We start from the raw sequence: 24309 nt of genomic DNA, 5'->3' as shown, positions 1-24309 counted from the left end.
TTCAGTGATGATTCTTGCCTGGAACAATTATTAACATACTGGTTGCAAAATGGTAAAATCCCAATTTTTACTTTTATTAGTTGATACTCCTCTGTAATGTAGATGTTCCCCTTTCTCTATATAACTTTTCTTTTTAGCATTTCCATGGACACATGGATTCTTATTTTATTCAATGCATTACAATCCACTACTATTGTCTTTTGCGAGGCTTAAAACATCCCGAATTTGGCCAGTAGGGGTTCTTGAAGTTGGTTCTTGCATTCTTTTGATCCGTTCCCATTAGTTTTTGAACACGTTTTAAAAAAAGTAGGCTCCATGTTCAGAATGGAGCTCAATGTAGGGCTTGAAATCACAGCCCTGAGATCAAGACCTGAGCTGAGATCAAGAGTCAGACACTTAATGGACTGGGCCACCCAGGTGTCCCTGAGCACTTTCTAATTCTGTCTTAAGAAAACGTTTCAGGCTCACTTGGACCACCCCCACTCAGAGTCCTGAATGGGAGCCCTGTTTTCTTTTATGGGCAATTGTGTCTAGCAATGAAAATCTGAGCATTAGATATGCTGATTGCTATTGGTGCTCCAGAAGAAAAAATGGAACCAGAGTCATATCCAGCTTTTAGTCCACTAGAAATATAGTAATACAAGGCACAGCTGTGACTTTAAATTTAGTAGGACCCACATCAAAAGTAAAAAGAAACAGATGAAAATAATTATAACATATTTTAATATAAGATTATCCAAAATAGGGACGCCTGGGTGGCGCAGTTGGTTAAACGACTGCCTCCGGCTCAGGGCGTGATCCTGGAGTCCCGGGATCGAGTCCCGCATCAGGCTACCAGCTCCATGGGGAGTCTGCTTCTCCCTCTGACCTTCTCCTCGCTCATGCTCTCTCTCACTGTCTCTCTCTCTCAAATAAATAAAATAAAATCTTAAAAAAAAAAAAGATTATCCAAAATATTATCACTTCGACATGTAATCGATAGAAAAATCATTTATGAGTTATCTGTATTCCCTTTTTCTATTCGGAGTCTGCTTTACTGGACAGTGCAGTCCTAGGTCTTCCAGTTTGGAGGGAACACTAGGGGACAGAGGGACATAGCAAACAAAACCATGGGGATGCAATCTGCGAAATCTAGTCCCTGGGAAATGTTGTGGGACAATAAGCACAGTTTTAACTAAACATCGGTTATTCGACAAACAAAATGGGAAGGGGAACTTATAGAAGAGACTTAACTAGGCCAATCAACTTCAATGTTTTCACCTTTTTGGCTCCTTATTTGGAAAAAAAATCTACATAAAAATTCTTATTAGACATTCAGGGATATTTGAACACAGGCTGGAGATAAAGGAATTGTCAGAGTGTTTTAGGTGTAGTCATGGAATTGTGTTTTTAAAAAGGCTCCTTTAAGGAGCACTTGGGTGGCTTAGTCGGTTAAGCGACTGCCTTCAGCTCAGGTCACGATCCCGGGGTCCTGGGATCGAGTCCCGCATTGGGGTCCCTGTTCTATGGGGAGTCTGCTTCTCCCTCTGCCTCTGCCCCCCGTCTCTCATGAATAAATAAATATTTTAAAAACGCAAAAAAAAAAGGGTTCCTTTAAGTCCTGCAAAAAGTGGGGGGGCACATGGGTACAGTCCGTTAAGCGTCAGACTCTTGGTTTTGGCTCAGGTCTCATCTTGGGGTCAGAAGATCAAGCTCCCTGGGCTCCACGCTCAGTGTGGAGTCTGCCTGAGATTCTCTCCCTCTGCCGCTCCCCCACTCATGCTCTTTCCTCCTCAAATTAATAAGTAAATCTTTAAAAAGGCTTCTTATCTTTTAGAGACAAATACTGAAATATTTCTAGAAAAAATGATAATGGTGCCTGGGGTTGGCTTCAAAATAATCTGAGGGAGGCGTGGGGATATAGGTGAAGCAAGACTGTCCATGAGTGGACACAAAACAGGAAACCTATAAAATATTACAAAGACAGAAAGTGAAAGAACATCTGAGGGAGAAACTAACAGACATGGAGCTTATAATGAAGACTCTACTGTATGTCCGGTAAGGCTTCCAGAAACAAAAAGAGAGAACGGAGGTATAGTCAATATTTGAAGAATTTTCCAGAAATGAGGAAAGGCATGAGTCCTCAGATTTTTAAGGCCCACTAGCTGTTGAGTAGGTTTTAAATATAAAACTAAAACTTAGACCTAGACATATTCTCTACAAAACACATGGGATAAAAAAGAAAATCCTAAAAGGCACGAGAGGAAAACCCAGCTGAACCTCAAAGGAATGATGATCAGATTGAGCGCCGGGAGGAATAATTATGAACCTAAAATTCCGCCCCTTCCCAGCAAATCAGCATTTATGAGAGAGGGTGAAATAAAGACATTCTCAGGCACATGAGGATTCAGCTCAGTGCCCAGATATTCAGTGACTGATGCTAAAGAAAATGCTTCAGGAAGAAGAAGAAGGAACCTGCAGTACTGATGAATGAACTCAAGAATATGGCACAAAACCCAAGTGGTAACTTTCACACCCATTTCTGAATGTCCTTCACCCTCTTCATGGCCTCCTGAGTTTGGACTTCATGATCCATCGTTGCAGTCTCGGCCTTGCCCATGTCTGTCTTCACCAAGCTGATCTGGCAAACTCCGGCCCTGGTTAAGAGCGACTCTCCTTGTCTCTGCAGGTGCCCGAGAGCAACACACCGTGGCAGCGGGTCTCGCTTTGAGTTTGCATTTACAACGAATCTGTAAACAAATACTAGCAACACCATCACAGGAGCAGTTCGGAGGGAAGCTGAAGTTTGCTATGGAGCTTCATGTCCTTTGAGGGGACCCAGCAGTGATCCGAAGAGACAATATCCCCGCCTTCATGGAGCTCATCTTCTGTGGGGGCGGTGGGCAGAGAAACCAGGGTACATCAGACACAGGGTGCATCAGGTAGTACCAAGTGTCATACAGAAAGCTAAGGTAGAATAAAGGTGATCTGGAGAGACTTAAACAAATTTAGGGAGCAAGCTGTGTGGCTCACAAAGAGCACTCCTGGTGGAAAGAGCAGTGAGTACGAAGGTCCTGAGGCAGAAACGCAGTTGGTGAGTTTGAGGAGTAGGAAAGATGCCAGTGCGCCTGGAGCACTGAGTGAGTATAGGACAAGGTGAGGCCAGAGAGGGAGTGAGGCAGATCATGCCGGGCCTCGAAGGTGATGATAAGGGCCTATACGTCTGCGCTAAACAGAACCGGACCACTGGAGGCTTCTGAACAGAGAGGGGCATCACGACTTGACTCACGCATTAACCAGGTGGTGGCTGGGGCCAGCACGGTAACAAAGGAAGGAGTGAGAAGTCGCTGGACCGAGAGTTCAGTAGACACAATCTGCTGATGAATGGGATGGAGGGTACAAGAGAAAGGAATCAAGGGTAAATCTAATGTTTTTGGCCAAAGCAACTGGAAGGACAGAGTGGGCCATTTCCCGAGACGGACAGGACTTTATAGTAGGTTCGCTGTAGTGGGGGCGGCGACTTGCAGCAGGGAACCAGGAGCTGAACTGTGAACTGTGAACACGGCAAGTACAAATGTCTCTTATGTATCCACACAGAGATGTGCAGCAGGCAGCCGGACGGACACGAGTCCAGCAGATCTACAGGCTGCAGATCCCAAGCTGGAGTACTTTGTCTGTGAGCAGGGGACGGAGGGCTTCGCTTGGACACCGAGTGTGCTCAGAGAAGGAAGGAGATGTAAGCAGTGAGCTCTGGAGCCTGCTACATTCAGATATTACAGAGCTAATGAGGCAGAACGGCAGGAGGAGAAATGGCCAAGTGGGGTGTCCTAGGCTTGGCCACTGGATTTGGTTGCCTCCAAGTCCTTGGTGGCTGTGACAGGGGTTGCTGGTGACAACCTCACGGGAGTGCTTGCAACACACAGTGGAGGGAAGCAATCACAGGCGGCAAACGGCGCTTTGAGCTCTCCTGTGACATGGAGAGAAGTGGGAGCACACATCAGGGCATTCTGCTTTCTTAAGACGGGTGATTCTGCAACGTGTCTCTGTGTTGTTGGCTACGAGGGGCTGGAGAAGGACCCGTTGCTGATGCGGGAGAAGAAGAAGACCAGAATCCCCAGGGGGGGCTGGCTAAAGGCCGTGGTCAGTAGAAAGAGGCAGAAACCTTATATTTTGTTTTTAAAGATTTTATTCATTTATGTGACAGACAGAGATCACCAGTAAACAGAGAGGCAGGCAGAGAGAGAGAGGAGCGGACGGAGAGGGGGTGCAAGGCGCCAGCTTTTGCTTTGTCTTCAGCCAGCCTCGTGCTCCCTCATCCCGCTGAGCCACCTAGGTGCCCCAGAAACCTTGTATTTTCTTCTCCATCCCTGTTCAGCTGCCCAGAGGCTCCCAGGGAGGAGGGAGAATCAGATTGAAACACGGCTGGGGTTACGCCGAGGAAGTTACCCCATCCGACACTGGTCTAGGTCCTGTTGCAAAGGTATCTCACAGCTGGGGCTGACACCCGTCATCAGCTGACTCTAAGGACCGGAGAGGATCCTCCGGACTCTGGGTGGGCTTCATCTACTCACTCAAAGGCCTTAAGAGCAAACCCCGAGGTTTCTGTAAGAAGAAAGTCTGCCTCAGGACGGAAGCAGCACGTCTCGCCCGAGTCTCCTGCCTGCTGGCTCGCCCTGCAAATTTGTCTTGCCAGCCCCACAAACACACGAGCCAATTTCTTTCACTAAATCTCATTCACTCCCCCCCCCCCAGCCACTTCCTCTCTGTCCACATACACACGCACCGTAGCGGCTGTTTCTCTGGAGCGCCCTGACTGACGATAGAGACGAGAAAGAGGCAAGGCGGCTAAGTGTTAAGCAAGACAGCGAGTCAGTCATGGACTTCAAGGCAGTGAGGACACAAACGGGGTGAAGGGCAGTGGCAAGGAGCCCGACGTCTGGGCGTGCTTCCCGAACTGGTACAGTGCAGGTATTAGAGGGCCCGAACGAGAGAGACAGTAGATCTCAAGTGAGATCGTGGAGAGGACACATTTACTGGTGACAACAGGCTCTGGGGTGGGGGATGACAACAGGCCTGGAGGCCAAGAAGAGGGAAGGAGAGGAGGCCAAGGAGAGGTGAGGCGAGGGTACTGGCAGGGTCATGTGTGTGAAGACTGAGCTCATCACCGATTAAGATAAGGCTGACCTCAGCCAGGAACTAAAATCACTAAGAAATGAGAAGGAGCCACCTGGGAAAGTTGGGAAAGGGAGCAGGTGCCCATAGAGGACTGTCCCAGGGAAGGACACTGGGGTATGTACAGTCTGCAGGCATCCCCCACACAGCCAGAGGGACCTCAGGGCAGTGAGGAAGTGGCAATGACAGACAAGGAAGACTTCTACCCCATCTCCAGGCAGTGTGGGAGGGAAAACAGCCTGGAGGGGAAGCCCTATCTTAAAATTCAAAGTAACAAAACCACAGCAAAGGATGCCAAAGCCAAGAAAAAAAGATCACTGATGGGCTAAGGGAAGCTATCTGTGACACAGCATTCCAGATAGAAAGGAATTACAGAGCCATAAGAAAAACAAAGTAAGCCAAACACAAATGGACAAAGGTCACTGACAGGCAACCTCACAGACCATCAACAAAGAGCCAGAGCCTGGCATCCTGAACAGGAAGGGCACATGCCTGTAAGCCTCACCTAGGTACCATTCCCCTTTCAGAAGGGTGACACCAGAAAGTCTAACTACATCAAATGTTGGCAAAGACGTACAATAATGGCGATCCTACCTACCACGCTGCTGGTGTGAATGGAAAATTGGCATAGCAGCTTTGCTGGGCAATAGGGCAACATCTAATAAAATTCAAAATGTTAATACCCTTATGACACAGATAAAGCTTGCAAACGTGACGCTCCGTGAAAGAAGCCAGTCACAAAAGGACAGATAGTGCATCAATGCACTTAGATAGGCACCTCCAGAGAGACGGGAGAGGAGTGTTTGCCGGTGGCTGGGAGCGCAGTAGAGGACAAGGGGAACGATTGCTAATGGGCCTGGGATTTTCTTCTCGGTTGACGAAAATGTTCTGGAATGAGACAGAAGCGACTGTCACACAACTCTGTGAATACACTAACAACCACTGAGTTGTATATTTTAAAAATGTTATATTTACAGAATGTGAAGCAAATCTCAATTTAAAAAACTCCTGAGGGACGCCTGGGTGGCTCAGTTGGTTGAGCGGCTGCCTTCGGCTCGGGTCATGATCCCGGCGTCCTGGGATCGAGTCCCACATCGGGCTCCTTGCTCGGCGGGGAGCCTGCTTCTCCCTCTGTCTCTGCCTCTGCCTGCCATTCTGTCTGCCTGTGCTCGCTCTCTCTCCCTCTCTCTCTCTGACAAATAAATAAAAAAAAATCTTTAAAAAAAAAACAAAAAACAAAAAAACCAAAAAAACCCTCCTGAAACCCAGCAATTGCACTTCTGGGCATTAGAGGGGACCCTTGAACAGTCTGAACTGCACGGATCCCCTTATATGTAGTTTTTACATAAATACAGTACAGTACCATAAATGTATTTTCTCTTCCTTATGGTTTTCTTTTTCAAATTTTTGTTTCAATTCCCTTCCTCATGTTTTTCTTCATAACATTTTCGTTTCTGTAGTTTACCTTCTTGTAAGAATACAGTATATAACACATACAACACACAAAATGTGTGCTAATTGACTGTTTATGTTATCAGCAAGGCTTCTGGCCAAGAGATTATTGGGGACTCCCCAAGCTTTTGGGGAGTCAAAAGTTGTACACAGATTTACAACTGCATGGGGGTCCATGCCCTGACCCATGTTGTCCCAAGGCCAACGGAATACTCTGGAACAGCAAGAGGCACGCTATAGCTGGCGGACAACTTTGTTTGCAAATGAAGGTGTCCTGGCCCATGGCCACACCCACTCATTTATGTGCCGAGCTTGGCTGCTTTCCCAGTACCACGGCAGAGTCCAGTTGTACTGACCCAACGTGGGTTAGCTTCTTTCCTGTAACTTCAAAATTTTTCAAAAACATGTTTGTTTGTTTTTTTAAACAATGTGGCTGACTGTGAGTCGGGCAAGCCTGTAGTTTCCTGCTGGGGGCCTGTGGAGCCCTGACAAGGCTGGGTGGTGCCTTACCTGTTGGCTGCAGAGGTCTCCCAGGAAGAACCGCACCCGGGGATTGTCGAACCCCTGCCGCATATCAAACACATTGACAGTGTAGCCTCTTGCGAGCAACTGCTCCACCATGTGCTGCCCCAGGAATCCAGAACCTCCAATAACTGTGCACTTAGTGGCCTGCGGAAAGAAGGGGTGGTCGGTGGTACGTGAGCACTGGAAGCTGCAAAGCGCGTCCAGGTGTTTGAACTTCTGGAGCTCTATTGCCAGTGGTGCCCTCATCTCCGGGGGTCAGTTAAGAAGGAGAGAGAGAGAGCAAATGAAAGCAAGACAGATGTGGCTGGACTGGATGATCTCATGCATGCACGCCGCACATTTAACGAAAGGAGCAGGAGGCATCTCCGGAAAGAATGAAACTACCAATGATCAAAACTGGACAATACAAAAAACCTCAAAGCTATAGCTTCTTGCTCCTAATAACTGATCCCTGGGCACTTCTAAGGCATAAGAAACAGAACCAAAACAGAACAACATGCCACCCACTCAAAGGACAATGTCCACTTAAACCATCAGAGAGAAGAAAGCAAAGTCTCTATGCTCACGGGACAAAGCGCCTTTCCCTCCCTAACCAGTCCAGGTCTGGGCTGCATGACTTCAGGCTTGATGCCTACCCACTCCCTGCCTTAGTATATCCAAGACTGTTGCTGTCTGGTAGGATCTCCTGAGGGGTTGCAGGGAGGATCAGCAAACTGTTAATCAGCCAGGCCCAGGACTTTGTTTTCCCTCTCTGAGCCCTGAGCAAGTTGAGGTATCAGGAAGAGCTGTGGGGTTTGCATTTCAGCTTTTGCAACTTGTGCCCTTTCTTAGTTCCATTCCAATTCTGCTAACTGGGGATAATGGAAGGACAGAGCACCAGATGCGGGCACTTCAATACTCTGACACCGGGGAGGCGGTGGAAAACTGCGTCTGCTGCATGCTGATTGAGCCGGCTCCAAGTGTCTCTGAAGGCACACCTTGGGGGTCTTTTGGAAACCATATCTGGGCTTCCTGAAGATGACAAATCCCCATTCTCTCTCCATAAGCTCATCAGAGCTGGGAATGTGGAAACGGAAGACATTAAAGATGTGGTCCATATATACAATGGAATATTACTCAGCCATCAGAAAGGATGAATCCCCAACATTTGCATCAACATGGACAGGACTGGAAGAGATCATGCTGAATGAAATAAGTCAAGCAGAGAGAGTCAATTATCATATGGTTTCCCTTACTTGTGGAGCATAACAAATAGCATGGAGGACATGGGGAGATAGAGAGAAGGGAGTTGGGGGAAATTGGAGGGGGGGAGGAACCATGACAGACTGTGGACTCTGAGAAACAAATTCTGGGTTTTAGAGGGGAGGGGGTTGGGGGCTGGGTGAGCCTAGTGGAGGGTATGAGGGAGGGCACGGATTGCATGGAGCACTGGGTATGGTGCATAAACAATGAATCTTGGAACATGAAAAAAATAAAATTAAGGTTTTTTTTTTTTAAAAAAGAAATTCTGCTCCTGATTAGAAAACAATCAACCAACCCCTCTATTTATTTCTTTACTGGAGTCCCTTGGGCCACCTGGAGATGGCTCTGGAGCTTTGGCATCATTGGTTCGGGCCTGCATAATCTACTGACAATAACCAGCCTTGCCATTCCACCCCCCCCCCCAAATGATCTCCTGAACCCATTTCTGTCTAGGTTTTGTTTTGATTACTCCCATATACATGTCATCATACCATAGTAAATAATTTGCACTCTGACTCAAATTTTGACTTTCTGCAGGACACAAACTATGCAATTCCATTTGATCCTCATGTGGGCTACCCCTTCTCCTTTCCTCAAGTCATCTGTACAGGAAAATGTAGTTTTTTTAGATAACGCCAAGCCTCCCTGCTCCCCAAACTGATTTTTCACGGTTTACTAAAAGTTTGCCTGAATCCAAAGGTGTTCACACTAGACATGTTTTGATAGCATCCCAAAGGATTTCAGATTATTTTGGTTATATTATCTGGCATCTCTAGTTACAGTTGTTTCAAAGTTTGATGGTCTAATTTTTAAAAAATCAAATAATCTTTCTATTATGTCCAGTGTAATTTCATTTCATGATTTTAAATGTGGACAATTCTTTTTTTAAAAAAGATTTATTTATCTGAGAGAGAAGGAGAGAGCATGTGCATGTGGAGGGAGGGGAGAGACTTTTGTAATGATGGGGACTTAACTGGCATTTATCTCAGAGAAGTCAGGTATGCAATGGGGCAATGGCTCCAATCACACCTGTAATACTACATGGTTAGAGATCGTGTGAGATAACTACTTGCTTTTTACCGCCACGAACGACGATGCAGAGGAAGTGGGCACAGAGGACAAGAAGGAATGTGTTCTAACCACTCCAAACTGAAATCAGGTAGTGAGACACAAGAATGGGTTACTCAGAGAAATTACAAACTCAACATCTTGCAAAGAGTTTTAAGAATAGAAAAGAAAGCCATCCGAATGATTTCAATTGCACTATGATCTTGAGCTAAGAGAATGGTTTAGGCCCCTGGGTTTCTTTAACCTGTTCTGTTTTTCCTTCATCGCTAGCAGTGGGCCTCTTTTCAGAAGTCTTACATAGAATATATTGTAAGGTAAGATGAAAGTATTCTTTTTATTTTAATAGTTCAAATTTATAACGTCTACTTCTTATCAAGTCAGCCAGTGACAAAGAACGCCATTGATACAACCACTGGAATCTACATTTCTTTGGCAACTAGACTCTCACATTAGCCTTCAACTAACAGAGGCATGTTAGAGGCTTTATTCTGGGCTACGTGCGAAGAACAGGATGACCTGGTAGTCCAGGGCACCTCCTGGGCGTCTATAATTTATTAACATTCGATACAAACACATTTTACCTCAGTGTGATTTCATTTCTGAAGTGTTAGCATTCATTAAAAGTGAGTCAAAGAGTCAAAGCCAACATCTGCAGATCTACACAAAGAACCTCCACGGGGGCCTAACAATTCCTTCAAGTCTTTTCTGACACTTGCTCAAATCACAGCATCACGAACAAAGAAATGGATGTTGAAACCACTACGTTCTGACATTGTTACACAGCAGTAAGTAACTGGTACCTTAAATAAATATATATGTATCTTATATAAAAAGTCAACACTGATTGATTAAATAAACATACCAAATACAATTTTTGACCCACAGCTAGTATCAATGGTTTGCTGGTAGTGTATGTGTGCTTGACCTTCCCCTTACCTGGTTTTGGCTAGTCTTTATCATGTCGTACTTACATTGGGAATGTCTTCTGTCCAATGTGTCCGTGTGATGTGGTCTCTCATTGGCTCATCAAATGCTTGGTCCATTTCAGCTCCGAATATGGTTATGCTTGTGATGGAAGTTTTCTATTCATAAAGACACATTTAGAGACATTCATGTTACAAGACTGAAATATCTTTTAGATGTTCGTGTTTTTGTGGATGCCATTCCCGTCGAGTTTTCACAAAGAGCTGAACCACTGCTGTTGCTTTTAAAGGAAGCCCTCTGCTTCCCACTCCTGGATGGGCTTCCCTCTGATGCAAGGGTGTAACTGGGCCCGTAACTCACCATACACCTGGATTAGAGGCCGAGTGAAAAGTGAGTTAAATGACTTCATTCATCATTTACAACAAAAGGAACACCTGTGGCACTGTAGCTTTCCCCACGGCACTCACGTGCTCCAGACGTCCTGTTCGTCTGTACTGACCATGACGCCGAGGTGGTACGGTGGCAAAACGCACAGACCTTAGGAGTCCCGGGCTCTGGTGCCAGCCCTGCTACAAACTAGACACGACCTGTCTCCTTGCTGCTGCTGAGTGTCCCCTAAACGGACGACGTGCTCCTCCCCATGACGCTAGGGCAGGGGCTGCTGGGAAGGCGAGAGTGTAACAGGAGACAGAGCTCTTCCTCTCGGTGAGATGAAAGCCACCCTGACAAGGTGTGGAAGGACCCAGTGTCTGCGACCATCAAAAACCCGCAGGAAGTGGCCCCAGCATGGTGAGCACCGAGCACCTCGCGACCGGGAGACAGTGAAGTCTATCGGCTGACAAAGACACACACCGCCAAACAGAGGCGTGGTTTCTAGGAGAAGCTTTTGCGATAGCCCTTAGGGTCTGCTCCTCTCTGCACGCGCCCACAACGCTGACGTGCAAACCAAGAGCAGTGCTCAGTCTGCGTTAGATGTGTTCGGTCTTACACCTGTTTTCTTTATAGTGGTCCATGTACTTAAGTCATGGATTTCCTAACATCTGGAGATGGTGAAATCTGTCACAAAGAAAACAATCGAACTGCCTGCAAAAAGCCATATGCAGAGAACACTCCCTGGTGAGAAGATGGCTGCCGGGCAGGCACCGCCGGGATCTCGAAGACCATGACTGCTCCGGTCCAATTCCATGCCGCTAGTTACTTACATACATACATACATACATACATACATACATACATACAGACACACACACACACACACACACGTCCTTGTAGGAAATGATTTTGTGGGTGGATGAAATGGCCTTGAAATGGGTATTATGAACCTCTATGTCCCAAGAGAACCATTTTAGGCAAACATATCTCTGAAATCATAATGGAAGTTATCAGGAAAATGTATTTCAAAACTTCACTTTTCATGACCTTTCCAGATGCACAGCAGACCCCCTCTGTTCCCTACCAGGCAGACACCCCTCTAAAATGCAGGAGCTTCCCTGAGGGCCAGTGGGTTGCTCCAGTGCTCTGCTCACAATACCCACTATTTCCCAGATACCTGAAGAAGCGGGAGGAAACAAGAGGGCAGCTGGTCTTTGCAGTAACATGGCCGTGAGCCAAAGAGTGCCTGGAGCCATCAGAAGCTAGAAGAGGCAAGGAAGTTTCCTTCCTTGGTGCCTTCAGAGGGAGCATGGCTCTGTAGACACCTTCATTTCAGACCTCTGGCCTCCAGAACTGGGAGAGAAGAAATTTCTGCTGTTTTAAGCTACTGGGTTTGTGGCTGTTTGTTACAGAAGCCATAGGAAATCAAAACAAGTATTCTTTCAGTTCTGAAATCCAAATAGCACAGCTGCCAATCCCATAATCCTCTGTACTGTTAGAAAAGCCAGAAGCCTTTAAGCCTGTTTCCCACTTGATCTCTAGGGAAAGATCTGGGAGATAAAAGAAAGCATTTTGCTGCCATGATCCATACCGTTCAAACAGCGCTCACTCAATCCTCAGCAAACCAACCCCCTGTAGAAGCAAAAACAAAATCAAATCTACTTTGTCTCAAATTATATACAAATCACTTTAAAGTCTGTAAACACTATGAGCCAGTTCAGAATGTTGGTGATACTTTAGTTGTCTTTAGGGACTAGGGTACCAAAGACTAGCTCAGAAAATGAGTCAGATTCCACTGATGATCCCCCCCCAACCTAAACCCCCATTTGATATACTCTCAGATTAAAATGAACACCAAGAACAGCTCTGATCGAACAGACATTTCTTCAAAAAAGATATACTTTACAGATGGCCAATGGGCAGACGAGACGATGTTCCGTATCACTAATGATTAGGGAAATGCAAATCAAAGCCACAATGATACCACCTCACACCCATTAGGATGGCAATTATAAAAAAAACAAAACGAGTAAACAGAAATTGATAAGTGTGGGTGAAGCTGTGGAGAAACTGGAACTCTTGCGCACTGCTGTTGGGAATGTGAGAGACAGCATATGGTTCCTCAAAAAATGAAACATAGAATCACCATAGGACCAAGGAATTCAATGTCTGGGTATACAGCCCCCAAAACTGAAAGTGGGAATTTGAACAGATGATTGTACACCCCTGTTCACTGGCACCACTGCTCACAAGAGCCCAAAGGTAGAAGTGACCCAAGGGTCCATCAGTGGATAAATAGATAAACAAAATGCAGTATTATTCTGCCTTAAAAAGGAAGCAAATTCTGGCAACTACGTAAGGGGAGGAAACATCTACAAACCATATATCTAATAAGGGTTTTTAAAAAATGGGCTAAGGACTTGAATAGTCAAAGAAGACATACAAATGGCCAACAGGTACATGAAAAAATGCTCAGTGTCACTAATCATTAGGGAAATGCAAATCAAAACCATAATGAGGTATCACTTCACTCCTGTTCACTCACAATGGCTGTTATCAAAAAGTCAAAAGAGATGGGGCGCCTGAGTGGCTCAGTGGGTTAAAGCCTCTGCCTTTGGCTCAGGTCATGATCTCAGGGTCCTGGGATTGAGCCCCGCATTGTGCTCTCTGCTCAGTGGGGAGCCTGCTTCGTCCCCTCTCTCTCGGCCTGCCTCTCTGCCTGCTTGTGATCTCTGTCTGTCAAATAAATAAATAAATAAAAGTTTTTTTTTTAAAAAAAAAGTCAAAAGAGAAGTGTGGGTGAGGATGTGAAGAAATTGGAAGCCTTGCACAGTGCTGGATGGAATGCAAAATGGTACAGCTCCTATGGAAAATGTTATAAAAGAGCCTCACAAAATTAAAAATATAACTACCATATGATACAGTAATTCTACTCCTGGGTATAGATCCAAAAGAACTAAACCAGGATCTGAAGAGATAAACAGTAGCCCTCCTTTGCTCATTACAGCACTATTCACAATGGTCAAGATGGAAACAACCTAAATATTCCTCGACAGATGAAGAGATAAAGGAAATGTGGCCCAACCACACAATGGAATACTACTCAGCCTTAAAAAGGAAGGACATTCTATAATATGCAATGACATGGATGAACTCTGAAGACATTATGCTGAGTGAAATAAGCCAGTCACAAAAGGATAAGTACTACACGATTCTACTTATATGAGGTATTTATAAGAGTTAAATTTAAACACAAAGAAAGTACAATGGTGGGTGCCCGGAGCTGGGAGGAGAGGGGAATTGGGGAGTAAGTGTTTGGCAGGTACAGTTTCAGTTCCACAAGATGAAGAATTCTGGACACGGATGGTGATAAAATGTACTTGATGCCACCCACTGTCCTCTAGAAATGGGCTCAGAACAGCTCTGATTGGGAAACATAAGACCCCAAAGAGCAACATGGATTGTTAAGATTCACATATCAGAAGCCTCAAGTCTGTCTCCTTTACAAAGTTATGTCTTTGAACCCATTAAAAACCAGTATGTATGCCCGCCATACACATTGGGACAAAGCCTTGAACTAAAAAAAAAAAATCTAGGAAGAGACCAAGCGAGCCCAGTCTCCTCCCTCCTGCTGAGGCAAGGTCCCAACAACTGTTCTGGAGGCAAAAGGAAGAGAGAGCCTGTCCACTTCAAACCAGACAGAAAGACAAGTGTTTTCTCCTTTGAAAACATGGGAGAGCAGCTTCTTTGTCAAGATGAAATTCAGAGCAATTCGGAAGAACCCTGCCTGCTGTCCTCCATGGAGTCAGAGCTGGAAGCTAAGATGCGGCGAGCCGCAAGTTAACCACTCTAGTCTGTGGACAGAAAATGCCTGTGTGCACAAGAAAACTGCAAACAGGAATCAAGGCAAAATGTTCTTCCTTAAAGGACTCAATTAGCGCAATCTTGTCCTTTCACAGATCTGAGGTATCTGGCTGTTTCTGTCAGTCATTCGTCTCCCTGCTTGTCTATTTTTTAGGACACAGAAAGGCCTTGGCTTTGAATTTGAGGTGGCCCCTGAGAAAACCATCAGCACGCTTGCAAGCTTTGTCTTATGGTGATCCCTCCACCTGGTGTATCTTCTCTCCTTGGTGAGTTCCTTAAATAAGTCTGGCTCACTCACTGAATGCTGGCCACCGCCAAGCAGGACCTGCACAGGACACAGGAAGCCCACGATGTAGTATGGGAGACAGACTCAGCGGAACACCGTGGAAGCGCTTCTGAGCTCTGATGAAGGTACACCTGGAGCAAGGGGGCTGCCCACGGTGAGCCCTAGGCCAAGTTCTCAAGGCCCTGGAGGAGTGAGTCAAACAGGGCTTGGGTGTCCTGAAAGACATTCCATGGCCAGGGATGGAAGGGACAAGATGATGACACAGAGCCAGCATATTCTGGCAACTGTGACAAGCTGTGTCACAGCGAGTGTGAAGCAAGACTGGGAACAAGGTTGAGAACAAAAAGGGGCTGTGTGTCAGGTTAAGGGGTTACACCAAGAGGATATGGGGGAGCTCCAGGAAGTTGCAGGCAGGGTGAGTGTTAAGATCAGAAGCATCACTCTGGCTGGAGTGTGGAGAAGGGATCTGACCCAAGTCTAAGGCTTTGGGCGTGCCCGGAAGGGGAAAGAGCCGATCAAAAAGCTGCCAGATGTCAAGTCCTTTCAAATCTAAATATATGAGGCCATTAAGATCCCCAAAGCAAGGAGAAACCCAGGCTTAGAGAGGTCAGCACACTTGGCGAAAGTCATGCTGATGTTACACAGCCAAGGCAGCACTTGGGATGGTTTTCTCTGCTCTGCCAGGCTACCACCCCACACGCGGACTGGGAAGCAGGGTATGGCGAGACGCCATGTCCAAGGACTGGCAGAGGCAAAACTGGGCCCGAGGCTCAGATGCCAGGCTGAGTGTGGACTTTACTCAGTAGTCCCGGGAAAGAAGGGCAAAGGGTCAGCAAACACTTTCACTTAATGGATGCTAATATATTGCATGCCTTTCTCAGCCTGAGAAACTTATGCTGTCCCCTGCCTCCCTAAATAATGCCCCAATGCCCAGAAGGGCTGGGAACCCTCTTACCTTGGGCTAGCTGCAGAGGGCAGATCCTGGATCTCGAGCTCCCCTGCTTCGGCCCATACCCTTGCACACCCTCCTTGTAATCCGCCAAGCATGCATGCAACCAGGAGCTGGTTCTTTGACAAGATCGACACAATTAATAAACTTCCGGCAAGACTCATCGATAACAGAGAGGACCCAAGTAAGCAGAATCACTAATGAAAGAGGAGAAATGACAACCGACATCAGAGAAATACAAAAAATTATAATAGAATATTATGAAAACCTGTGTACCAACAAACTGGACAACTCAGAAGAAACGGGTAAATTCCTAGAAACATATAACCTACCAAAACGAAGCAGGAAAAATTAGAAAATTGGAACAGACCAATTACCAGCAATGACATTCAATCAGCAATCAAAAAACTCTGAACAAGCAAAAATCCAAGACCAGAGAGCTTCATAAGGTAGATCTGACCTACTCTTTTCAAGTTATTCCAAAAGATACAAGGAGAAGGAAAACTGCTAAATTCATTCTATGAGGTCAGTGTCACCCTGATGCCAAAACCAGATAAAGACAGCACAGAAAAAGAGAACAGGCTAGTATCTCTCACAAATGTAGAAGCAACAAATCCTAAATAAAACCTTAGCAAACCAAATTGAACAATACATTAAAAAAAAATCATACACCACCATCAAGTGGGATTTATTCCTGGGACGCAAGGGTGGTTCCGTATTTGCAAATCAATCAACACGACAGATCACATGAATAAGAGAAAGGATAAAAACCATATGATGATTTCAACAGATGTAGAAAAAGCATCTGACAAAGTACAACACCCATTCATGATTAAAGAAAAAAAAAAACCCTCAACAAAGTAGGTCTAGAGGAAACATGCCTCAATATATTAAGGGCCTTATATGGAAAACACACAGCTAACATCATAGTCAATGGGGAAAAACTGATAGCTTTTCTCCTAAGGTCAGGAACAAGAAGACAAGGATGTCCAGTCTTGTCACTTTAGTCAACATATTACTCGAAGTCCTAGCCACAGCAATTAGACAACAGAAAGAAGAAAGAGGCATCCAAATTGGCAAGGAAGAGCTAAAACTTTCACTGTTTACAGATGACATTCTACATATAGAAAACCCTATAAAGAGTCCACCCCAAAACTATGAGAACTGATAAATGAATTCAATAATGTCACAGGATACAATATTAATGTACAGAAATCTGTTGCATTTCTACGTACCAATAATGAAGCAACAGAAAGAGAAATTAATGAAACAATCCCATTTACAATTGCACCAAAACAATCCACTATCTAGGAATATACTTACACAAAAAGGTGAAAGATCGGGGCGCCTGGGTGGCTCAGTGGATTAAAGCCTCTGCTTTCGGCTCAGCTCATGATCCCAGGGTCCTGGGATAGAGCCCCACGTCGGGCTCTCTGCTCAGCAGGGAGCCTGCTTCCTCCTCTCTCTCTCTGCTTGCCTCTCTGCCTACTTGTGATCTCTGTCTGTCCAATAAATAATAAATACAATCTTTAAAAAAAAAGAAAAGAAATCTGTAGATGGTTATATGCATATACTGTGCAAAAAGGTGAAAGATCCGTACTCTGAAAACTGTAGAAAGTGATGAAAGAAATTCAAGATGACGCAAAAAATGGAAAGACTTTCCATTTTGATGGGTGGGAAAAACAAATATTATTAAAATGTCCATACTACCCAAAAGCAATCTACACATTTAATGCAATCGCGATCAAACAACCAACAGCATTTCTCACAGAACTAGAACGAACAATTTTAAAATTTGTGTGGAATGACAAAAGACTTCGAGTAGCCAAAACAATCTTGAAAATAAACAAACAAAACCGGAGGTATCGTAATCCCAGATTTTGTTACATTACAAAATGGTAGTAATTAAAACAGTATGGTACTGGTATTAAAATAGGCCACACAGATCCATAAAACATAATCGAATACCCAGAAATAAACCCACAACTATGTGGTCGATTGCTCTATGACAAAGCAGGAAAGAATGTCCAGTGGGAAAAAGATAGTCTCTTCAACAAATGGTGATGGGAAAACTGGACAGCCACACGCAGCAGAATGAAACTGGAGCACTTTCTCATAATATGCACAACAATAAACTTGAACTTTGGATTAAAGATGTAAATGTGAGACCTGAAACCCTAAAAATCCTTGAGGAGAGCACAGGCAGTAATCTTTTTGACACGGCCTACAGCAAATTTTTCTGGTAGGTCTCCTGAGGCAAGGGTAATAAAAGCAAAAATAAACTTGGGACTACATCAAAATAAAAAGGTTCTGACTGGCAAAGGAAATAATCAACAAAACTAAAAGGCAACCTACGGAATGGGAGAAGATATCTGCAAATGACACATCGGATAAAGGGCTCATATTCAAATATATAAAGAACTGTACAACACAACCTCCAAAAATCCGCAAATAATCTAATTAAAATGTGGGCTGAAGACAAGAACAGACATTTCTGTAAAGAAGACATCCAAATGTGCAACGGACACACGAAAATATCCTGAACATCACCTGTCATCAGGGAAATGCAAAAATCAAAACTACAATAAGGGATCACCTCAGCTTCCAGAATGGCTAAACTCAACAGCACAAGAAACGGGTGTTGGCGAGGATGTGGAGGAAGGGGAACACTCTCGCGGTAGTGGTGGGAATGCAAGCTGGTGCAGCCACTGTGGAAAACCGTATGGACATTCCTCAAAAGATTAAAACTACAGGGGTGCCTGGGTGGCTCAGTCGTTAGGCGTCTTCCTTCGGCTCAGGTTACGATTCGAGAATCCTGGGATCAAGCCCTGCATCGGGCTCCCTGTTCAGTAGGGAGTCTGCGTCCCTTCCTCTCTCTCTCCCTTTCTCATCTTGTGTGTCTGTCAAATAAATAAAATGTTGAAAGAAAAATTAAAACTAGAACTACCCTATGATCCAATAATTGCGCTACTGGGTATTTACCCAAAGAACAAAAATAAAAATTCAGAGGGATACATGCACACTGATGTTTATAGCATTATTTATGATAGATATGGAAATAGTCCAAGTGTGCAGTAACTGATGAATGGATAAAGAAGACATGGTCTATGTACACTCTGGAATATTACTCAACCATCAAAAGGAATGAAATCTTGCCATTTCCAATGACATGGGTGTAGCCAGAGAATATTATGCTAAGTGAAATATAGGAGAGAAAGACAAATATCATATGATTTCAGTCATATGTGGGATTTAAGAAACAAAACTAGTGAACATGGGAGGGGGGCAAAAAGAGAGGTATACCAACAAACAGGCTCTTAACTAGAGAGAAAACAGTGATGGTCACCAGAGGGGAAGCAGGCGAGGGGATGAGTTACACAGGTGATAGGGAGTAAAGAGTGCAGTTATCATGATGGAAAAAAAAAAAACCCACAATAAAATAAAGTAAAAAAATAAAAACAGAAAACCTCTCAGTTCCAAAACTCTTGTGTGACTTTGCTCACAACATTGTCTCGGCCGAGTGTTTAGGGTTAAAACTCTGTGACATGCCCGTTCCCTTCTCTGGGTCTCGGATGCCCCTTGAGCACAGTCTCACGCAAGGTCACGGTCTTCTCCGGCCCCTCGGTCCCTAATTCAGAAAGTCTCGACCGATAGGCCCCACCCAGTCCCCTACTCTCCCACCCAGCAGCCGTTAGAAAGGCAGCCTCCAAGGATGAGGTCGCGATCCTTACCCGTCCGTAGGTGACGCCCTGCGCGACTTCGGCGTTCGCACCGAAAGACCTCCGGCCTTGGCGGCCACCTTTTTCTCCCCGCCCGCATGAGCAGAGGATCTGCCGAGATGCCTCCGCCGAGAGGATTGGCTCAGCTCGGTGCCAGCTCAACCAATCGGTGCTCAGAACATGATCCTGCCCAATGAAGCCAGGTCTCTGCAGGGAGCGCGCAGCCCCCGAGCCCCGCGCCTGGCGCTTGTCCGGTTAGACCCGCCCACCACAGCCCTACGCCAATGGGGAGCGGCGCCCCGCGCGCGGGACGGTGGGAACAGCGCCGAATCAGTGTGTACGTCGGTTGCCGTAACAACGGCCCGCGGAGTCCATCGGCAATGGTGAGTGGGGGCCGCCCTCTGGTGCCCCGCGCCCAGAGGCTGAGCTCTTCCCAGGCCTCAGCTGGCCCTGGCAGCTCTCCGGCGCCGTTCTCGGCTTTGGAGTGACCCTACTTCCTCTGAGCTCTTTCCCGGAAGGGTAGGGTAGAGACGCTGGCCGTCCACCTGGGCCTGTGATTGTCCGCTGCCTCCCCTTCATCCACTCTGCGCCCACCCATCCCTCGGGCTCCCCTGGCCTTCCCCTGCCAGCCCCCTCGGTGACCGCCCTTGGTCAAAGAATACTCGGGTTACCCGCATGCTCAGACCCTTCAGACCCTCCTGCGGGCCGCCTTGCGCTACCGAAGTTTACCCACAGAACCGGGGGAGGTTTATTATGTTTGTTAACGTGCATTCTAAATAAGTACAGGGACAATTGGGAGACGTTTAAGCTTCTTGAAGGAGGCACAGATGTGTCGAGTGGATTGAGTTTTATTATTCGGTATTGGCAGAATATATACCTTAGCTACGTAGTAATATTTGGCGAGATGTAGAAGTAATCACAAAGTCGGAGTACATAGAAAGAAGTGGAATACTGCAAGCGGGTGTTATAAGGACATATCCAGAATTAGGGTCCCCCAACTCAAGGGTAGCTGATTATCTGTACAGTTATCCACAGCTCCTTGGCTGGATCTCTTTGGAGATGATTTTCAATAAAAGATGTCCAAAGGAACAAAGGGTCTCCTTGCTTCTAGAAACAACAGGAAAGAAGAGGGAAGGATAGATGTGCATGGAAAGAGTCATTGTTCTTTCCAGTAAAGCATTGCACTTTCTGTTAAGCAAAGCTTTGGAATTGCTTGGTGTAAATATTGTTAAAACACTTTGTAATTATTTTATGTAAATATGGATTGTATCACATAATATTGTGCTTCAATGTTTGTAAAATATCTAAAGGCCTCTAACTTTAAGAAGGCAAGCATGGCATCGTCTGCCCAGCGAAAAAGGATGAGTCCTAAGCCAGAGCTCACTGAAGAGCAGAAGCAGGAAATCCGGGAAGCTTTTGACCTCTTTGATGCGGATGGGACTGGGACCATAGATGTTAAGGAACTTAAGGCAAGCCCTTTACATTCCCACTGTGCTGCCTTGTCTTTCCTCTACTTCTTCATCTTCTTTCCCTGTCACTGTTCTCCCCCTTTTGCCCTCTTATCCCTGCAAAAAGTATCAGCGGACGATGTACTATGCTGTTTTCGGTCTTTACTTACCTCAAGTGTTATAAAATGAAATTGAGCACAGATATCAATCTGCATAATGTTGTAGTATTTCCCAATCATTTCAACTTGATTGTGCCAGATGCTGGCTTGATACTCTCCGTGCTCTCATTTTTGCTCCTGCAAGGGTTAGTTGTGTCTATTGAGATGGTCCTGTTTTCATTGTAGGTGGCGATGAGGGCTCTGGGCTTTGAACCCAAGAAAGAAGAGATCAAGAAAATGATAAGTGAAATTGATAAGGAAGGGACGGGAAAAATGAACTTCAGTGACTTTTTGACTGTGATGACTCAGAAAATGGTAAGTTAGCTGGGATAACTAGCATATTTTCCATGCATAGTAGTGAACAAATTTGAATCTAGGTATAAAAATGTCTTCACTAAAGAAAACGTGATACAGACTGGAGGGTTCAGCTGAGAAAGTATAGTACTGATGACTGACAGGATGCTTACATTCTACTTGGTTTTCTTCAAGGCCGCAGAATCACAGGAAAAGTCAGCTTACCCTCTGTAAACTCATAAGAGTATGAGCGCTGTCACTCTTGTGATTATTTTTCTCCAACTGATATGTCACTGTGACACGCACAAGCAGGAAATGCTATAAACGCCAGCAATATTGCACTGCCTGACAAGATGAAATGCCTATACTTTAAAGGTCAAAATTCTGTTCTCTCTCGTTTATTCTGCGAAGCTTTAGCCTGAGGACAGGTTACCTCGACAGCTGTGTTTTTTCCTGCACCGGGAATTGGCCATTCAGCACTTTCACTCATTGTCTAGTCCCTCAGATGTCACCATTTTACAGGATCCAACGGGTCAAGAAAGACAACGTGACCTGAAAAAGCCACTTCACTCCCCCGCATGTCACCGCCCCGCCCAGGCTGTGTGTTTATGCGCCCCATGAGCCATTGCTCCTTCATTGCCTTTCTGGCTCCTGTCTTGTGTGGCTCAGCTGCTTGACTCGCCTGCGGAAAAGTAGCTCCACGTGTGTCTCAGGTCACGGGACTGTTCCCGTGATAATTCTGTTGCTTTGAAAACATCTAATCCTACCTGTATTTTGTGTGTGTGTACTAATTTAAGAGATCAGGAAGCTTAACTTTCTGTACCTAGTAAAGCCGTTCCCACATTGAAGGTGGGTTCCCCGACTGCTCTTATTAGAGGGGTTCTCTCTATCTCCAGCTACTTTTCAGGAATTTCTGGAGTTTGAGTTCTTGGAGATTTTTCTTTCTTCCTCTTAGAGTACTTGGGATCCCAGGAACTCTCTGCAGTCCCACAACAAGTTAAATGGCCCTCTCTGTCCTCCCTGCATCTCCCTACCCCTGCCAAGAGGGTCCCTTCCACCAGCTTAAGCGGTGTATTTTCCCCTAGCTTTAACTCTACCCTCTACTCCTATTTCTCTTTGGTTTGTACAGAAGGAATGTTTTAAGTCAATCCTTTATATTTCTTTTTTTTTTTATAATAACATCACTGACTTTGTGCTCTTCTACCTGGGATGATGTTCGATCTCCGGTGAGCTAAGACTTCTGTGACGAAGGCTATCATCAAGACCGTGTGAAGGGGTGAGGTGGCAGTGGGGCGGTCGCATGACTGATTGCCCCTGTGTTTTCTGATTTACTTGTTAAGTCTGAAAAAGATACCAAAGAAGAAATTCTGAAAGCCTTCAAGCTCTTTGATGATGATGAAACTGGGAAGATATCATTCAAAAATCTAAAGCGCGTGGCCAAGGAGTTGGGTGAGAACCTCACCGATGAGGAGTTGCAGGTTTGTAAGGCATCAGACTGGACTTCAATTCCTGCTTGGAGCCCCCGAGTTTTATTTTCTCTGATGTGAGCCCTAGTGTGAAGGGAAAGTGGTGTTCCCTCACCCCTCTGTTGACCACTTAATTTCTCCTTTGATAGTGTGACAAACCTATGGGCCCCACTCCCAGAAAAATGCACACAGATACATTCTTACTATTTTAGGTTTTAGGAATTCCCCTGGTCAGGATGATCTTCAGGTTCCCTTCTAGATGACATGTGTGACAAAGTATTGCTTGATTTTTAAATAACTTTTTGGTAGCCAAGCTGTTACAAAAAGTGCATTATTTGCATTGGGTGGACCGCAACCATCTATTCATGTGACATTATAAAGACCTACTGCTCAGTCATAATTTAGTTACATTTATGAATTAATCTAAGCTGATTCTTCATTATCCTGCAGGAAATGATCGATGAGGCTGATCGAGACGGAGATGGAGAAGTCAACGAGCAGGAGTTCCTGCGCATCATGAAAAAGACCAGCCTTTACTGAGATCAGTCTCTTCTTTTCATGTTGTGTGAAACCTGGGTTTTGAGAACATAAACTATTTTCTCCTACTCACCTCCCTGTATGACTTCAGTAACAATCTTGGATCTCTTTTAGGTACCTGAAAGTGTTCTTTGACATTTAAGTTCTTTGTAAGGTGATCTGCTGATTGCTTCAATTCCTCAGAGCAGAACAAGAGCACATTAGGGTGGTGAAAAGGGTCTTAAAGCTTTCACCCACCTGCACTCCTGCCTTTTAATCACCTCACTCGTTCATGCATTTCCACACTGATGCCACCACAGAATGACTTCTTAGACAAGCACATGTTGTACCCATGCCACCAGAAGCAAGGGGCATCTCCTTGATGTTTCTAGTTATAACTGACAGCTGAGTACAGCTTTCTCTTTTATAAAACCCAGTGAACCTACTCACGTGCATTTGGATGTGTATTTGTGCTATTTGCTTTGTCTTAAAAATAAAGCCTTTCTTATTTTAAGCTTCTGTTCTCTAGGGATGAGTTCTTTGGCCTTGACTGTGAGTTCATCTTCTAAACCACTGTGTCGAAGGCAGCCTGGTAGGTCCCCAAGTCCTTCCCAGCCCACGGGCAGGAAATGAAACCAACCTTTACTATTAAATTGTTTCTTGCCTTGGGAATTTGTCAGGGTTAAAAGTAGCAGAATTTCCATTTATCTACAGCTAAATGCTGCCTTAACAAGAGTTTGGGCAAAGTATAAGGCTGAGAGTCCTATTGGTAATTTGTACTTGGACAAATTGGGGACACTATGACAGTAGGTTATACTCAGCCAGCCTGTGGTCAGTGTCTCAGACCTCAGTGTTAGGTTGGGCTGAGTGACCTT

At 45.3% G+C, this 24309-nt stretch overlaps 2 protein-coding genes across 4 annotated transcripts in view; one reads left to right on the top strand and one right to left on the bottom strand.

Moving 5' to 3' along the window:
• The window catches only part of NSDHL (NAD(P) dependent steroid dehydrogenase-like), a 30102-nt gene extending 10431 nt beyond the window's left edge, over positions 1–19671 (bottom strand). For 2 of the 3 annotated variants that reach the window (XM_044235673.1, XM_044235675.1), the window contains exons 1-3: positions 19565–19671; positions 10410–10520; positions 7114–7272 (exon numbers count right to left, since the gene is read on the bottom strand). In XM_044235673.1, the coding sequence (XP_044091608.1) occupies positions 7114–7272; positions 10410–10481 (231 nt within the window). In that variant the 5' untranslated portion in view covers positions 10482–10520; positions 19565–19671. Of the gene's footprint in view, positions 1–7113; positions 7273–10409; positions 10521–17156; positions 17189–19564 lie in introns of those variants that run through there. The other variant, XM_044235674.1, reaches the window with a different exon arrangement.
• A 150-nt stretch (positions 19672–19821) lies between these two features.
• Positions 19822–23948, top strand: CETN2 (centrin 2). The gene is made up of 5 exons (XM_044235676.1): positions 19822–19935; positions 20863–21021; positions 21345–21473; positions 22793–22930; positions 23369–23948. Exons 1-5 carry the CDS (start codon positions 19837–19839, stop codon positions 23456–23458), a joined length of 615 nt encoding a protein of 204 aa, XP_044091611.1. The 5' UTR covers positions 19822–19836; the 3' UTR covers positions 23459–23948.
• Positions 23949–24309: the final 361 nt, after the last annotated feature.

Source organism: Neovison vison, chromosome X (assembly GCF_020171115.1).
Source record: "Neovison vison isolate M4711 chromosome X, ASM_NN_V1, whole genome shotgun sequence".
Lineage (NCBI taxonomy): Eukaryota > Metazoa > Chordata > Mammalia > Carnivora > Mustelidae > Neogale > Neogale vison.
Note: the sequence above shows the minus strand (reverse complement) of the source record. Positions and strands in the feature narration are given on the sequence as shown.

Bases quoted from the DNA above. Each gene is read 5' to 3' on its own strand.
- CETN2 (XM_044235676.1), top strand. From the start codon at position 19,837: ATGGGGAGCGGCGCCCCGCGCGCGGGACGGTGGGAACAGCGCCGAATC. The intron at 21,022-21,344 runs GCAAGCCCTTTA...TTTTCATTGTAG, and splicing joins TAGATGTTAAGGAACTTAAG to GTGGCGATGAGGGCTCTGGG. The intron at 21,474-22,792 runs GTAAGTTAGCTG...TTACTTGTTAAG, and splicing joins CTGTGATGACTCAGAAAATG to TCTGAAAAAGATACCAAAGA.